Source organism: Microchirus variegatus (assembly GCF_963457635.1).
Source record: "Microchirus variegatus genome assembly, chromosome: 5".
NCBI classification, from domain to species: domain Eukaryota; kingdom Metazoa; phylum Chordata; class Actinopteri; order Pleuronectiformes; family Soleidae; genus Microchirus; species Microchirus variegatus.
Window position 1 is genome coordinate 27,202,177 of NC_139806.1, and position 18,658 is coordinate 27,220,834.

General features: G+C 40.2%; 1 protein-coding gene across 1 annotated transcript in view; it reads left to right on the top strand.

Annotated features, from left to right (window-relative positions):
* cadm1a (cell adhesion molecule 1a) overlaps window positions 1–18,658 on the top strand; it is a gene marked incomplete at both ends in the record, with an annotated part of 408,015 nt that overhangs the window by 284,264 nt on the left and 105,093 nt on the right. Inside the window, one exon of the mRNA XM_083889853.1 lies at window positions 6,856–7,002. Within this exon, the coding sequence (XP_083745979.1) occupies window positions 6,856–7,002 (147 nt within the window). The remainder of the gene's footprint in view (window positions 1–6,855; window positions 7,003–18,658) is intronic.

An 18,658-nucleotide genomic window follows, 5' to 3' on the forward strand; every position in this document is an offset into this window, starting at 1 on the left:
TCTTACACCTGTGCTTGTCCTGTCAAAACGTCTGCTGAGATTGACCACGAAACCAACCGAAACCAAGCTAAAAGGCATCACAGACTCATCCAACAACCTAAAAAATCTGGTACGACAGGTACAGAAGCTAACAGCAGCTACAAGCTACTATGGCAGCTACAACTACTGCAGCGACCAGCAGCTAACAGCAGCTACAGAGGCTAACAGCAGCTACAGAGGCTAACAGCAGCTACAGAGGCTAACAGCAGCTACAGCAAATACAACAGCTACCAGCAGCTACAGAAGCTAACATCAGCTGCAGCAACTTCAGCAGCTACAGAGGCTAACAGCAGCTACCAGCAGCTAACAACAGTGACAGCAAATTCAACAGATACCAGCAGCTATCAGCAGGTAACAGCAGCTACAGAGGCTAACAGCAGCTAACATCAGCTACAGCAGTTACAGCAGCTAACACCAGCAACTGGTTTGCTTTAGTCTTTCATGCTATATTATTGTTATTATTATTAATAATATTATTTCCACCCCACTCTTACTTTAATGTTACAGTCATCTACAAATAACTGTAGCACCACTCTTGGTGATGGTAGAGTCTGGCACCAAAAAAAAGAAACCTAACTGACTGACTGAAATGGTCATATATTTTTATATATATTTTTTTATCTTATCTTATATCTGACTGTACAGTCAAGAGCTCATCAGGCCAAGAAAAAAGTGATTTATTCCTTTTCCTAACTGTACAGTGGAGAGTTTCCTGGTCGAGATTGATGCAGATTAATGCTACAATTCCCAGTTTCCAGGGACTACAGGTCATATTTCTTGGGAGATTGCAAAGACGCATGCTTCAAATCTTTCCTGAATACTAACACACACAGATTTTCAGGCTGGCTCTGAATGGCTGGTATTGATATCTCATGTTTGATGCACTGCTTTGCTCTTTGTCTGTGGGTGTCTTCGTCTGTCCGGTGGATAAATGGATGGTGAAAGTTTATTTGTGTGCAAATGCGCAAGCGGATATGTGGCGGACGGGAGGTAAATAAAGGTAAAGAAAATGTATGAAGTGCAGCCCAGGCGTCCACATTATACAATATACTTTATTACTCCCACCTTCTCTGATGTGCTATTATCATAATGTCAATTTCAGTTCGGAGAGTTTGTCTTTTACTGCTCTCATTGTGTAGTGGAAGGCTGTCAATGGTGTCTAATATGAGACTTGTTGAAAGAAGGTGCAGCAGTAAAGTCTTGTCCTCTGGTAAACGTGATACTTCTTCGATGTCATGTTCTGTCTCTTTGGAGCAGTTTACGCAGGTTCAGGTTAGTGCAGCCAGACTGAATTTGAAAACATCAAAGTGGAGATTTATCACGGCGAGTTTTGCGGGTGTTTAAAAACATATTTATTCTGGTCGTGAGCGATACTTCACAGTCGCATCCAAATGGATGTTTACACCTCGAAATGTTTAATGTGCCAACGTGGATTCCTTCCAATGCTGAAAATCAAAATGTGATGTAGTATTACCAGAGATGTTCTGATACCAAGTATCAGTGTTAGAAAATCCTTCTGATGCTGCAGCAAAATGTCAGAGTGGACGTCGGCGAGTACACGGAATGCATGCGCCAGTCTGATCCTGTGGCTTTAAAGTATATTAGTTTCACGCGTTTCGCTCCGATAAGGCTAACGCTACGAAACCAGAAAGCACATTGAAAGTGGCAAGTGTGAGGTTTGAGGAGCAGTGACAAAGAAGTGATTTGCTCTAGTGTAGGTTTAAAAAAAATGTCAGCACTTTTGTAATATTTCATGCTGGAAAGCCCCTTAGGTGAGGTTTTCAACATGGAAAGTGGGAAGTTTTGCTGACAATACAGAAAATAATGGTACTGGATTGGTTTTATCAGCTTAATGTAATCTGAATGTAAAATATTTGCTTTTCCAAAAAGGATCCGGTTTTTGCATCAATTAACACTGATTTCACTCAATTTGAAATTGTAGGCAGTCATTTCGAGTTTAAGTTTTTTATATAACAACAAAAGTAAAGAGAGGATTTGAATCCAAACACTAACATCGTGCCAGTTTAGATGAAAAGTTCAACCTTTATTCATCATTAAAAGTTAATATTATAACTACTATAAGGCTTTAGAAGTGTAGATAATTACCACAAATCAAACAAAATAATTCAATCACCATTTTATTTCACAGTTGAGGGCTATAGAATAAGGAGAGTAACTGTGATATAGGTTAAGTTAAGCCGTGGTAAACATTTAACCTGAAATGTTCTCTGATGTTTGTTGAATCCTGTCATTATTATACTAGAAGTGAAGAGAAAGCAACGGCCATTAATTGAACCAAAGCTAATGCTAATATATTCCTAATAACGTTGACTTTTCCCATCGGATCAACTGTGTGGAACATAAGCACATACTGTTTTGCATCTAAAATTAGCGCAAAGGCTTCAACTTATTATATTATTTAAAGTTGTTGTTGATGTTGTTTACAAGTGAAAGAACATAGGCCCACTTCACCCTGGAGAGATTATACATTAATCTCATCTGGTAAGAGAGGAACACCTCGTTTAATCTGCTGCCACTGTGACCTGACCCCAGATAAAGCTGCATGAAATGGATGATGGATGTGAAGTTAAGTGTTATAAATTGATGTAAAAAAAAAAGGTCAGAACGACACTGTATCTGTCTCAGGTATTAAAATGAAGCTTAAAGGCTGAGGATTTTCTTTTTAATATGGTATTGATATTGCTATCTGGACTTCATTATTGATTCCTGATCAATGCTTCGTTTCCAGTTGCAATTTTATTACGCCTGTTTTTATCTTTAACACTGTTAGATTAACTCCTTAAGTACCATAATTTGATATTGAATGCCGACACATGTTCACTATGAGGTGATACGGGGGGAGGTTTGAAAACCAGTCGATAACAAGCCCTCGTCATAAATGTTTACATTTCAGTTCGAAACAAAGCGTGTTTGATTCTTCTTATCGTCTTTCCGCTGGCAACATGACAGAAACATCAAAGGAAAAACCAAAACTTTGAGAAATTATTTAATGAAAGCAGATTTAAACCGTGTCAAAAGTGCTTTTTCTGTACCACCTCTGACTTCGTCCTCGGAGACCTTGTTGTTGGCCATTAATTAGCCCCCCCGCCGCCTCCACACAGCGTCCTCCTGCATGTCAGGCTTGTTTATTCAGCGCAACAGGAACAATTATGTCACTGATGAGGCGGCCACCGTTTGAAGCCCTACCCCGCTATACCTTCGCCTGGCGTCGGCGTCACAGCTGAGCGGACGCCACGCGGCGTCTCGCCGCCGCCTTGTAACCTTTGGTGAATGCCTTGATATGCACTTTGTAGTGTGTTAGCGTATTATCATAACCAGATGTCCACCCCGCCGCTCACCGCTGCACATCTTTGAAAAATGAGGTTCAGCGTTGAATATTAAAGACAGCAAGGATCATTTGTTTAGGGCTGCGTTCGGGAGGCCGAGGGGATGCTGATTTGAATCTCGTTCGTTAAGCTGTCTATCCTTATCTGTCAGCATCAGACGATGCAGTTTCTCTCTTCTCACCTCATCCTCCCCCGTCTCCTAATCGGCAGGGATATTTAGAGGTGCTTGACAACTGAGGCATGCAAATTAGCAGTTGATGTGTTCTGATTTATTTTGGTTTATTCCGCTTCCCAGTCTCTGCCCTACCTCTGAGTCACTTCATTTCATCATTACTAGTTTTCTATCTGGATCATTACAAAGACCCCCCCCCCCCTTAATTTCACCTTAAAATCTCGACCTTATCTGTTGCACCTCATTCTAAGGTGTAACATACATTATCATACAATTCATGATTCATGAAATTGTGTATAATTGTGCAGCGATCGTTTCAATCCATTCGTTTTTCTATCTTAGCAGTTATCGTCTTGGAAATCTCAGGTGACCATAAGTGTGAGTGTGAACGTCTTGTTTTTATGTAGCTATATTCAGACACAGACTACAGAGCTGCGCGTCTTCACTTGTCTCACAGTTTCGATTAGATTACAACTCCATGATGCACTGCGTACCTCAATTTTCTTTATTAATGCACATGGCTACTTTCTCATCAATCAATAAAAGCAGTCAGATAAATATGGACTTATATATATATATGAAGTTTTCTTCACAGACGAAATTGAATGGTTCCATCCCGGGAAACAAAACTAATGCTTCTGCACTCGAGCTGCAGCTTCCAGCAACGGGAAAAATCAACAAGTAATGTTTACGTGTCTGTAATCGTTGATGTGCCGAAGCTGCAACGGTGCAGAATCACCATGTGTATGTACATGGTGGATGTCTGTGTTTGGTGGCAGCGGCAGCCGAAATGATTTAGGTCACCAACTTAATGGACTGTGTTGGTGCATCATATCCAGTTCGTGTGTACAGCACTGCTGTCGTCGCTCCTGCAATAAAAGCAAATCAAACCAAGGTAATATGTGGCTTAGTTATGTACTACCTTACACAGTGTGCAGCACTCCTCGTGACACTTAGAGGTTGAAATTGTGGTATAAATACACAACAAAGATCTTAACACATAAATGTTTCTGTCACGGTGCATCATAGAAATTGCAGTTTTCTGCGTCCTTAATGAATTCTTGATGAGGTTCAGAGAGTTTAGATGAGACTTTATCTGGAGTTGTAGCCGGAGATTGTCTGGGTAGGACATGCTCACAAACACAAGAGGTTGGCACCTGGGTTGAGGATGCAGTAGGAAAGACACTCCCTCATTCAGTTGCTGTGGATCTTCCTGGGTTTCTCCTCTTTTCACGTTAGCTCACTCAGATGTTAGTCTCTAAACGTTGGCGTTTTCACATGCAGTACTTTGCCTGCAGACATTTTCTCTACAAGTTCATCCTGGTCTTTGCGTCCTCAGGAGAGTAGACACATGCATGCAGCCAGAATTGAACCTGACCTGGACTCTTCTTGAAGATATTACGCCTCTCTTCTAAGAGGCGTCTTCAAGGAAATGTCTTCAAAGAAACTCAGCAGGTCCAGTTGCACATATCTCCACAAGTTCATCCTGGTCTTTGCGTCCTCAGGAGAGTAGATATGGGCACCCAGGATTGAACTGGACCTGGACTCTTCTTGAAGACATTACGCCTCTCTTCTGAGAGGCTTCTTCAAGAAATGTCCTCAAAGAAACTCAGCAGGTCCGGTTGCACATAGTTAAACTCTTGGGGATACATGACTGAAAGTGTATGTTGGCCTTTTGATTGGCTGGAAGCCTGTTGTGGGTGTGTCCTGCCGCTCACTGTCTGCTGGGATTGGACCTAGCTCCCCCCAGCGACGCTCAAAAAGATAATCTGATGGATGGATGAATTTCCTCGACCTGTGATTTGATTTTGTCTGTATGTTTGACCATGCTGCCCGAAAGCATGTATGCATTTCGGTGTGTGTGTGTGTGTGTGTGTGCGCATCTAATCATAAAAATCTTGCTCCGGGGACCAAAATAACCATCATCCTCGTCTGCCAAGCTGCCAAGTGTTTGCTTTTTGCAGCAGTAATTTAAAATAAATCTAAAGCCACTCGAGCCTCAACACCAGCCCCAACAATGATGCAAGCCCACAGCAAAGTCTGCGATGTTATTACTGTAGTTTTTCAAATCAAAGTAGCACAAAGGCAGAAAGAATCCATTTGTCATTCTTCAGGCAGAGATATTGTTTGTGAAACAAGGAAGTACAGCAGTCTTGAGCGGTGGTTGATGACCGATGATGGCCGTGACCAGTTTTCCTCAGCCCCGCAGGCTTGCTCAACTGTTTTCCAGGTCACTCTGTAGTGTTTATTCCGGTGGACATGCAATTGTTTTATTTCAGCGGCAGTTTATGTCTCTCTACATATGAAATGTTATATCATGTCGAGAGCTGGCAGGAGATCTCGCATCCTTATCTCGTATTTAAGAAAATGTACGGATACTTTTATGTAAGCAAAAATATACACATTGATCTGACTTCTTCGCTGAAGGGAAAGTATGAAAGTACAGGCTCTGCGGTATATTTGAGTAAGAAATAAGACTTCTACTATAGTTTTCATAACTCAAAAAGGTTCCAGGAACTCAAAATAGGATTGATTTCTTCATTTATTATTAACCTGCACTGTGAGGAATATCTTGCTCTATTGCATTGTTGTCGTCTATATTTCTATATTTCACTTTTTTCATCTTTGTCACTGCCCATTACAACCTACCTACACAGTTGACTTTCCCCTCTTTACTGTGCGTTAGTGCGTTTTTTATGTCACATCATCATCTTTGCAGGGTTGTAAAAACAAAACGAAAGTAGTTCTCGTCTGTTTGAGAAGGGAAGGAGCAAAAAGTACAGAACAAAGTTTTTGGACTTGATTACTCAAGAGGATTACAAGCTATATGTTATCTATATTGTGGGTGGAGAAAAATCTAATCTAAAAACACATTATGAAGTTTTATTAATATTACAAACAGGAAAATATATCATGTAATTCTTGAAAGAATGTCAAGTTTAATTTCACCCCTTGATTTCTGTTTTTCAAATAGAAAATAAATGATTTGCCATTATTGAGGTTTTCACTTTTCTCAAGTGAAATCTGACTCTGGGTTTCCATGAACACTAGTGCTAGTAGAGCCAGGGATTGAACCCCCTTACCTTCCAGTTGAGTGACATCCCGCTTTACCCCTGATTCATGGCCGTCACTGTTTTGTTCAAGAGCCGGTGTGTTGTTTTTTGTATGCGACTTTATTTTTTTACGACCTGGAAAAGACAGTAATCATAAGCTCAGGCGTCTTGATTGCGTCACCCCGCCCCCCCACACACACCTCGCCCATGATAATTTATGTGTCCTTGTCTTTGTCCTGTCTAGTGGTGAGTCAGAACCTGGTGACAGACAATGTGTCCGTGGTGGAGGGGGAGACAGCGATCATCAGCTGCCGGGTGAAGAACAACGACGACTCCGTGATACAGCTGCTTAACCCCAACAGGCAGACGATTTACTTCAAAGACCTGAGGCGTGAGTATTATTACACAACACCGCTGATTGCATCACTGCCGTGTGTGCTTCTGTTCTCTAATTAAGTTGTGTACACAAACTGGAGAGAAACGTCTCAGTCAACCACTGACAGACATTTATGTACAATGTTTTAATCCAAGAGCCAATTTCCAATTTCTTTAGGGTTGGTTCTGTGATCGTGTTGCATCAATAATAGATGAAAATGTTTGAAGCTAACGCATTAATTAGCCATGTCATGTAAACTGCAGCTTCAGCATAAAAACATTGACACGATTAAAGTACGTTGGAATTAATCTCATATAGATGACATATGTGACACTGGTACTGCTAACTCTTAACTACTAGTACTAATACTACTGACTTCTAGTATATCTACACTTCTGTAACTACTATTATCGGTGCTCTCGCTGCTACTGCTTCTGCTACCAACTATACTACTATCTCCCTTCTACTAATACAATACAACATCAACAACAACTACTACAGAACTGCAATTACCACTTCTACTGCTGCTACTACTACTACTACTATTAGTACTACATCTACAACTGCTCTTACCTCTTGTTGCTGCTATATTTACTACTTCTACTTCTGGTGGTGCTGCTATTGCTTCTGCTACTACTACTACTACCACCTCTAACAACTACCTACCTTCGATTACTACAATACAACAACAGCAACCACTACTACTACCACTACTGATATACTATGACAGAACTGCAATTACTTCTACTATTATTACGACCACTACTAATGCTGCTATTGCTTCTGCCTGCTACTACTTATTCTACTTCTACTGCTACTAATTTGCATTTATTTACAATTAATGGCAAACACTGACCCATACTACTACAAAAATAGAGTTAAAATCATTAAAAGAAAAATAATTGAATATAAAAACGAAATATTATGCAGCAATAACAGGTTTAATGTATTGTATAATTTCAAGAGAGGGTGTTAAATCTCTGTCTGCGCTGAGAGAGTGTGGGCTTTTCTCAGCGCCGCCATGTCTCGTGTGATTGATATCTAATGTGTTTAATTATCGTCCGAAGCAGTTTTGATATGATCGGATGACATGGAAATCAGTCTCGGTGATGCATTTATTTATCTATCTCCAGTTTCACTGGTTCATTTTGCAGGCAGTGGTACAAATTAGACAGACATTGGAGAGATTAAGGCAAACATCATAAAATGTTGCGTTTATCGGGGAGCGTGTGAACGGAGGCAGCATCGAATAATATCTACATTACTCGCATGTCCAAGAAGCTGTGTCTGTTTAAATAAAATCACAGAATACATTTTCAAGTAACCTGTTGTAGCAATTAAAGCATCAACACTATTTGTTTTTAATGTTTACTGACTTGTAATACGGAGAATGTTGCCTCTTGTCCCGTCTGAGATTTAAATACATGTAGTATCAGCTAAAAAAAAGGGTGAGACATCATTAAAACCAGTGTATATTTCATTTGATTTATGTTTTGAACATTTGTTAAAATATGAAGGAATCCAGCGGGAGTTTGGCATGTTTGTCACAGAGTCAGTGAGTCAGGCTCGCTGGAAAAAATAACCCCAATTTCAATACTGCAAAGTAAAAGAATTCACCATTTGCAATCCGTGGTGTGTTTTCTGCACATACTGAAACTGCGTAATCACGCAGATTCAAAGCCCAAACCTGTTTAATAATCAATGAGGCGGATGTTGCTCAGCAGAAGAAACATGGTGTTGTTTTAATGATCCGTTGTGTTTGCTCTTATCCTGCTCATTTATCATGCTGGACATACTCCGTCCTGACTTTACCTGGTCTGGGATTCTTCATGGGATTATTTTTAAGTGCTTGTGAGCAGAATGTTGACCTCAGTATAACATACTGTCAACCTCTGCAACCATATAAATAATAGTATATAGATTTCAAACTGAGCAGATGTTGTTTTGAAAGACCCATATGTTTACAGCTTTGTTGTTTGAGCGTCTCTCTCCACTCGCGGCAGGCAGGTTGTATGGTTCCCCAACCCTGCCTCTCAAAACATATGTTCATTCATATACAAGTTATTTGCACGATTAATATGGTGGAGACGTGAGATTCCTCTTGTATATTTCTGTTAAGTTCAGAGCTGTCGATTAACTTTTGGGAAATACGGTCTTCTTCCATCCACCTTTTAAGTATTTAAAGTTGTAGTTTGTAACTTTTAAAGAAAGACAAATGTCTGTCGAAAGAATGTCTGTGGTGATGTTCCTGCACCTCACACAGTGGCACATTTTGTGTCGGGTGAAGTAGAGGAATCACAAAACACAAATAAATGAGATGCCTTCATGCAACGTGGCATGATGTCTAAGAAGTTTCAGAAATGGCTTCTACTTCTATCGAACTTCTCAATCATGTATTAATCAAGATTTTGAGTTTCCACGATTGTGAAACAAACACCTGTTTGACTACATTTATGTGCCAATCACTGCCGCTGCTGTTTCCTTCACCACGCAGCTCCAATTAAGTTTCCTGGTTGCAGTATGGGCAAGTAAGACGGACGCTATGTTTACACATGCAAACTTTCTCAATTCTGATAAGATATTACAATTGGAATTTACAATTCCTTTGTTTACATCAACAAAATGGAAATAATGTCATGTTTACTTGGATCACATATGTAAAAAATGACGATTGGTGTGTTTACATGACATATTTTTATTACGATCAGGCTTTTCTTACGATCTGTAAAAAGAGAAAGAAAACTGACTTCAGAAGACACTGCTGCAACAACAACAAAGTTACACACTGCAGCTTTAACTTAATATTTCAGCTTTAAATTACAAGTCAGTAAATAAAAACCTAATTACCCTTGTAACACCAGGCACCAACCAACCAGTTTTCAGAGAACGGTATCAGGAGGTAGATTGTCACACTTCTGGCATTAGAGAGGAAATTGTTCCAGTGAACTAAACCCGTGCTCGTAATTGTATTCTCTTCATAGTCATTTCCCCCTCTAAATGTAGTAGGCTAATAATCACAGGAAATGATCATACTTTGTTGGACTCCACAGGTTCGGGCATCCCGAGTCATGTTTGACGCTTCCTGTGGATTAACAATAAAGCTGGAAGTGAGATGACAGTTGGAAATCAGAGGTTTTAGAGAAAGGAAGAGTTTTACTTTTATACTTAAATTTCTGTGTGGTGCTAGTCTTTTATGTGTCGGATGTGTGTGTGTGTGTGTGTTTAATCACTTAGAAATGCTGCAATCAATCTATCAGACTCCAGCAGTGCTTGTTGCCTTGGCTGGCTATTAACATGTCAGACAACAAACGTTACTGAACACGACTTCATTGTGATTCACCTGAAACATGAAATGAGAAGCTCTGCGAGTGATGGGGAGTAATTTAAGCTGCTGCTTGCTGTTTAAGCTTCTCCTCCTCTCACTGCTCTCTTTGTCTGACCCATGGCAACCTTGTGTGTGTGTGTGTGTGTGTGTGTGTGTGTGTGTGTGTGTGTGTGTGTGTGTGTGTGTGTGTCTGTGTGTGTTGAGATTGTGTATCTAACCCTGCTCCCACACACTGCTGCTAAACACAGATGCATTGCTCGGCATCTAATGGGTAGGCAGAGAGAGAAAAGCTTGTTTTTTTTATTTCATTTTCAAATCCAACATCACTCCCAACTGTAATTTGAACATTTTACCTGAAATTGCCTAAAAAAAAAAAGCCATAATAATTGAGTTTGCTCACCCAAACCTACAGTAAATATAGCACTGGCCCCCCATTTCGAATGAGCTTATATATTATTAATGTATCGAACGTCGAATATTTGTATTAAAAATAAGATAAAAGATATTATAATAAGACTTTACAATCCAAAACTTGCATAGCTGCTTCTACTTCAACAATATAGTGCATTAGAATTTAAATTAATTATTTATGCCTCTCACATGAAGTGTAGTGTGCATTTCTAAGTTGAAAAACAATCTAAAAGTTTATTTTCATTCCATACTTTTCTCCTACACACCTGCAACTGTTGTTTGCGTTGCAGATACAATACATATTTCATGTGTTGACCTTTTAACTTGAATGAAAATATAGGAAAAATACATCTCCCCAACATATACTGTACACGCACCCATGATGCAGTAGCCCCGGATTGTTTGTGTGTGTGTGTTCTGACCCTCAGAAACTCTGGAGCATCCAGCGAGGTGAGTGTCAGGCACTTGTTGACACCCGCCGCCTTCTCCCCGGTCATGTTCACCACTTCACAAACACACATCGACATACTAGTCAAGGGCAAGGAGTGTGTGCGGGTGTGGTATTTATAAGTATTTATCTGCCGATGTGCCGAGCTGCAGCGAGCTGACTCCCACAAGCCAAGGCTGTCAAGGGCAAGGTGTTCTTCTTTGACGGAGCGCTCTTTGATCTCCTGTGATCCCTCCCAGGCATCTTCGTCGCAGCTGCACTGCTTCATTATGACATGGCCTCCACCAGGCAGCTTCCAAACAGCACTACCCACCCTCCACCCCCTTCAGAATATCATGACTGCCATCTCAGTCTGATTCCAGAGCTGGATTATGTTTGTGAGCTTTGAACATGACTGCAGTTACAAGCAGAGAGAAAACCGATTATTGGTTTTCGTTGCATTTCAAGTCAAACAAGATCCGATTTATCCATCCGTCCATCCATTATCTACCGCTTTATCCTCCACCAGAGGGTCGCGGGGGGTACTGTGCCTATCTCAGCTGACATTGGGCGATAGGCGGGGTACACCCTGGACAGTTCGCCAGTCCATCACAGGGCCACATAATGAATTTTTTTTATTTTACTTATTTTTTAAATCAATTTCATTAAAGCTGCTGTCACCAATGTCATCATTTGGTCATCTTTTGATTAAATTTGTCTCACCTCCTACTGTTAGCATTCCCCTCCCTCCTCCCTATGGCTTTGCTTCCAGTGAAGATAAAACAAATGACAGCATGTATTAAAATGAACATTTTAGTTATTTAGTCATATACGCTACCTACACTCTTGTATAACCTAATAATATTAAAAGAGCTCTCTATCTAGTGGATTTTAGAGGTTGTTCTGCCCCTGAATACTCTATACGCTAAGCTCCATACAGTCAAGTGCTGCAGGAGTCTTTCAATGCCTCACTCCAACCCACATGGATATGTTTTCAATGTTTTTAATCCTGAGAAAGCACAGACTAGACGATCCAGTCAAGGTGCAGGACCACACACTTGGCCTTCAATCAAACGATTTCGGGGAGAAGATTCCAGGGATTTGGGAATCGCTGGAATTAAGAATATAAACAAACATGGAGGTGGACTGTCGGTGTTGTCAATTTAGTGCTGAGAAACACAAAAAAACGTAGATGAAATCATGGCTGGGAAGTTGGAATCAACATCTACATCCCTACACATCATCCGTTTCCCGGTTGTGGAGTTCTTACGATTTGAAATCGGGAATACTGAGATGTCTGATGATGTTTAAAATCAATGTTAACCTGTTAACCCCTCACACTACAGGATAATTGGACCAGATAATCTGTTCAAATCAGCCTAAAATCCGAACGTCGGAAGCCGGAGCCGAAATCTGGCCAGTTATCCTTTAGTATAGTGAGCTTAGGCGATGGTGGTCACATAAAATCCAGATTTGAGAGATTTTCACAGGCACAAATATGCTGACCCAGCTGTTAGCTTAGCTGTTTGCTGAGTCTATCCCAGTCAGGCGAGACTTGACCATGATGTGACTGATTTCTGCAGGGGATTCAGGGACTGTTCGATCTGAGGTTTTTATGAATCCATATCAGAGCTTTCAAGAGATCCATATGAATCTGATTTTTTTGAAACGAGCCTCTGGAGCTGGCACTCAACAAACGTAGTTATTTAATATTAAAACTGATCAGATCATGGTGAAACCTTTGGCAGTAAATTAAACCTCAGGCCACCACAGTTGTGGTCGTCCACAGGAAACACTGTTTATAACAACACAGGACAAAAACTACAGCAACTATAAACACGGAGATTTACGCCATGCTGTTGTAAAGAGACAAGCTCGAGTAACAAAGCAAATTAAAAACAGCTGAGCTGCTGGGTTTTTTTTTAATGCCAGGGGATTTTACGAGCTGTTGAAGAGATTGATCGGCTGAAATTAAAAGCAGTAGCACAACCAGGTTTGTTTAGCACTGCAAGCTCCTCCCTGAAGGTTCCTGAACTTTGTCCAAGTACTGCCCACCGAGTAGGGCCAAAAAAGTCGACCTGGTTCTTCCGTTTAATTCCCGGTTAGTGTGGTGGAAACGGACATAGGCAGTTGTTTGTAAAGTCCTGTGTTCCTGGTACTAGTTCCTGCATTAGAAATGTGTGTCACTTCCTGAATGTAATAGTTGATTGGGGCAATGAACAGCCTGATATCATCAGCATACAGTAGTATAGTCACTGAGGATCTCTTGCTCCTGATGTGATCAACGGGAATGTTGCGTCTTTCACATGTTGCAACCACTTTAGATCGGCTGTTAGGCTGTTAGATAGAGTTAAGTAAATTTTCTTCAAATTGAAACATCTGTTGTTTAGACTGCAGCCCATATCAGAGTTTTAAGCATATCCAGACTGTATCTAGCTTGAATTTTTGGCAGTCTGAACAGCTAAAAAAACACATATGGAGGTGGTTTCGAATGTGATTCTGATCAAATTTGTGCAGACCCATTTCAATCCAAATGTCTGTCTCTTAGATAGGATTTCAAAATGTCTTCTGTGTCACTCGCGGCGTGACACGAATGACAACGACAACAATGATGTAGATCTGGAGAGTTGCAAAGTTAATTGGAGGCGTATTAAATGTAAATTGCTCGTTCGCTCGACTGCCATTCCAACGGTGATGGCAGCACGAAACAGTTTCCTCCTTGCAATCAATCAATCAAAAGAAACTTTGCACCTCAGCTCCACTATTTGGGACAGAAAGGTGCACAGAACAGATTTCTGTCGTCCATTTTGTTTCTTTTGTTTAGTGTACCAGACGATGTCAATGTGGACACATGCAGATCGGATTAGTTGGTCAGGAAGATCAGATTCTGATCAGATATGCTTACAAAATCTTAGTTTCCAATATTGCTCAAGCTCTAAAAACATTGGCGCACACAAACACAGCTTTTTCCACGATGCAACTAGGTAGTGTTTAAGTTAAAGGGATACTTCACCGATTTGAATGTGGCTTTTTATTGCTAGAATAGCAGTAGTATTTTTAGAAAATGTGCTTCCCTCCCTCAGTTTTTCACTGAGGTGTAAAAAAATCTGTTTTCCATTTTCAAAATTTGCCCTACTGTGATGCAAATGTGTCATTTGACTCACAGTAGGGCACATTTGGATAAGGAATAACAGATTTTTAAATGCTGAAGTAAATGTAGAAGTAAATGCTGTTTAGCATGTAGCAACTTCTGTAAAATTATCCGTTGTTCTTAACTGACTTGAGAATGTTCTTCCAGAGCCACAACAGATGTCATACATCATCATGAGCTGGCATCTGTAAGTCTGGAAAAGCTAGCAAAAGCATGCTATACTCTCACGAAATGCAAACGATACATCACATCAACTCTTTACCAAAGCTGTGGCGAAAAGTAGTTAATTTTGGCAGCACTTTTGTTTAATTTTTCCCAGATTTAGCATTGTGAAGACAAATAAGACACAAATTGTTCCAGAAACAAATGACTGCTCTTTACCATCTTGCTCTTAGTGCTCACTGATGCAGCTTTAATGACAAGTGGTTCTCCACTCTGCCTTAAATAAAGGGTACGTTCATGTCCCCCGCAGATGGTCCACCAGAAAAGTAGTACGTGTTGTGTGGTGCCACTTTCACCTCACACTAAGCCACAGCAGTAAAAAGACATACCTGATGCATTATTTTTTTTTCTTCCACTCTTGTTGGAAACCAGATTATGAACAGATGCTAATGTTTTTTGTGGCTAAACGACCTGCTGAATATAAGAAAAGTGTGCAGAGGTAGTGAACGCCCAGCTGGTATAGTAGCGCACGTTGCCATATGTTTACGCGAAATATATTACTTTCATTTACCTTCTCATTTAAGGACACAGCCCATATGATACCCGTGAGAATGAACATATGCTGCTTTATTTCGACTTATTACGTACATATTGATCACTGGATGGTTGATGTACGTAGCCGTATAAAAACCAGTAAAGTCTTAATTCCAGGTTTTGGCAGTTGTTTGATGTACACATGCTGCTTTTTTTGGTTGTTTTTTAGTTGAAAAGGTAAAGTTTATTTACATCCACAAGAGAAACATTAAGTTCCTGATGGAAACAGAGTGGCAAAGTTGGCAAGACGCGTTCAACTCAATCTATTCTTTGTTTTCGAGGCATCTTTCCATACGTTTTGTCAACTTTATAGCAGGTCTTTTTTTATTCATTTTTCATAAATTGTTGTGATGCTACCAATTTAGAGCACAATGCCCATATTTATCAGATACGCGTGTTGCTTCTGGCCATAACGAACACGAAGTCAAGACATTGTCTGACCTTTTATTGTTTGTTTGATTCCATTGTTTCCCTAAACCAAAAACAATGAAGTAACAAAAGGCTAAATGCAGGATTAGCTGCAGAGTTTGTTCACTCAATTGAATGCATAAATCCAGTTAATTATAGATAAAATGTTGTTTCTGTACGTTGTCTTTGGGAATGTTAGCAAATGCTTGGTAGGTCAGAATAATAAGCGGTTTTTAATGGGGCAAGATTAACTTTAAAGGTCATCATTTATTAAAGAATACAATAAAAGCAAACAAATGAGAGCAAATGAGATATATGACAATGTAGTAATGGACATTCTGTATAATCAACACTGTGCTCATTAAAAAAAACAAAGTTGTGCACCCATAAAGGCAGATTTTATTACCACAGTGAGAATAATGAGTACGTTACCATGCTGTGCATGCATATCATTGCAAAATATAAATAATCCTTAATGGAATGTGTCAACAGGTACTTTTCTGAGTCTAATCAGTTTAGTCAGAAAGGGGAAAAAAAAGTCCTCATGGGTCTAAATACTCCTTATTCTGGATTAAGTTTGTGTCTCGGCATTGATTTGGAAGCCTGGACTTCACCTAGAGTGGGGAGGAGGGTGGTTGTGAGAGTGTAATTTCCCCCCGCCCCACCTAATCTTACCCACTCTGACACCCAATAATAAAACTTTGATGTGCTCCTCTCAAAAAGTAGCGGCAGCCACTAATCACAATTGATTGCAGCCACTTAGGCGAGGCACACTCATCATCTCCCGCTCGCTCTAAATGGGAGTCGTCCTCGGCTGGGGCTGCAGGAGAAAACTATTTAAATGAAATGCAGAGAAAAGACTGAAGATGAATCAAGGGGGAAAAAAAGAATGAAATTAATTAAAAATCATGCTGTTGCAAAAAATGAGAAAGAGGAAGAAAAGGCCCGTAATAAGATGCGACTCTCCTTTACTTTGTCTACTACAGATCTCACCCACTTTCCCACAGATTCCACTGCAGAACATGGTCAACATATCCAATAACCACTATATAATAGGGGGCCATAGATTTATTTCCCAAAGTGTTGTCATTTCTAAATGTCCACGGTGTGATCGAGTAGAACGGAGACCACCCACTTTAAGAAAGTACATTTTCCTCCATTGAAATTTCAAACAATCTGCGTAAAGAGTTTTAAACATGGAAGTCGGCAGTAGTTTATTTCACCTTAATTGAACCCGATTGTAAAAAAAAAAAGACAAAAGGTGTACATAATAGTAAAGAGTGAAGGAAGTACATCGTCCATAACATCCAACATAAACGTGTGTGTATATGCATGTGTATGTATATATATGTATGTATATACAGCATGTAAGATGGCTGTCCTGTGGTTAATGTAAGTGGTCCAGGTCATTTTTCCTTTTTGCGGTTATTGTAAACATTTACGTTTTTACCAGTGAGCTTCCCAGCAAATACACCTGAGGATTGTGGGTAGTGTCGTATTTCTCCTTGACATAGCGAATAAATAAATAAATAAACACATTTTTCTTCTTGATAAATGCAGCTTGTATACTGATTTGTGGCTTCTCGGTGAGTTTCACAATCTCTTAGTTTTCTACTTTTAACGAGTACAATATTATGGCTGTACAAACCAATGCAAATGATTGCTTCTTGAATGACACGACCCGGCTCTCGTCCATCTTCCTTTAAATCCAGATTGCACTGCGCTAATATTAGACCATTCGCTGCTCTGACAGTGCACAATGGAGCGCGTCTGCAGTATATTAAACATAAATTCATGGAGTGCTTAGCACATTCAAAACAATAGCCTTAATTAGAGCTGGCAGACAAGCAGTAATCTGCATGACCAGTGACACTGTGCCCGTTACTTTTAAATGGGGAGAGCAGAAGTTGAACTTTCACTTTGTCAGCTACTTTTCACAGTTTCCTTGGCTGCACTTCAGAGCTTCCTCTGCTGCACACTGTCTTATTGCTGCTTTTAAATTAGCCTCATCACCATCATCGGCTGTAAAAACTGACAAATACTGCCTTCCAGAGTGTGGACAGGCTCCTGTTAGACCAAGACTAGATTATCAATCACCTTTTTTTCCCCCCGCCAGCCATCTGCAGTGTCCTTCTCGTACTGTGGTATCAGATATGACGGAACAACAGGAAGAAGAAAAACAGGGCAAAAAGAGCACAGAGCTAAAGGTCACACTCTTTTCTTGTCTCAAGTACACAAAGAAAGTTTTCCACTGGGCTATGACATAACAATAAAAGGGCACTCTGCTGTGTTTCTGAGTCACCTATTTCATTTTGCTTCAAATAGACTGCTGTACTCTAGGTACATACAGTACATACTACACTGTATGTATCTACAAACACATAAATCCCTCTTGAGAACCAAAAAATATGTTTTTATGGTTTTGTTTCTAGTTTTGAAAGTTCCAAGGCTGCGTTTCAAGCTTGACATGCAAAAATGGAGACTCAAATTCACTTCCTGTTTCCCATTTCCTGAGGCGTAAGGATTAAGCAATGGTGGCTCAGTGGTAGGGCGAGTTGCCTTTTAACTGGAAGGCTGTGAATTCAATTTCTGGCTCTGCTCGTCCACTTCACCCCATGTTGCATCGTGTGAATGGGTGAACTGTAGTTCAAAGTAGCTCATCAAGACTAGAAACGCTTCATTACAAACTCTTCTTCTTCTGATTTTATTTGGTCGAAACGAGCAGCAAAGAAAGTTGGAGGAAATGTAGTGGAGTAAAAGTTGCTGGACATATAAATAAATAAATAAATAAATAAAGTAAGCTACAAATGCTTGGATGCTTTGTACAAACAGCAGCGTTGCACTGGACATTTGCCAAAAGAAATGATAAAAATCTGAGAGGATATTGTCGCGTTCTTCGATCACAGTCTAAGCCGTTAACACCCTGCTGACACCGCAGAGTCATTTGACATGAGACTGAATGCCGATTAAACACATTCCCACCGGTCAGAAACACATTGAAGTCTGGGTTTAAAGTTGTTTTTACGAGCTGGGATTTGGGGGGTATTAGTCATATGAATGCAGCCAGGGTTCAACCGTGGCCGTCTTAACTGTGCGGCTCTTCAACATCTGTCCTTGCAACTCTCTCTTCCTACACATTTTTCTCCACAAGTTTCGAGGACGATGAACCTTGCCAGAGCGCTCTCAGTTTTTC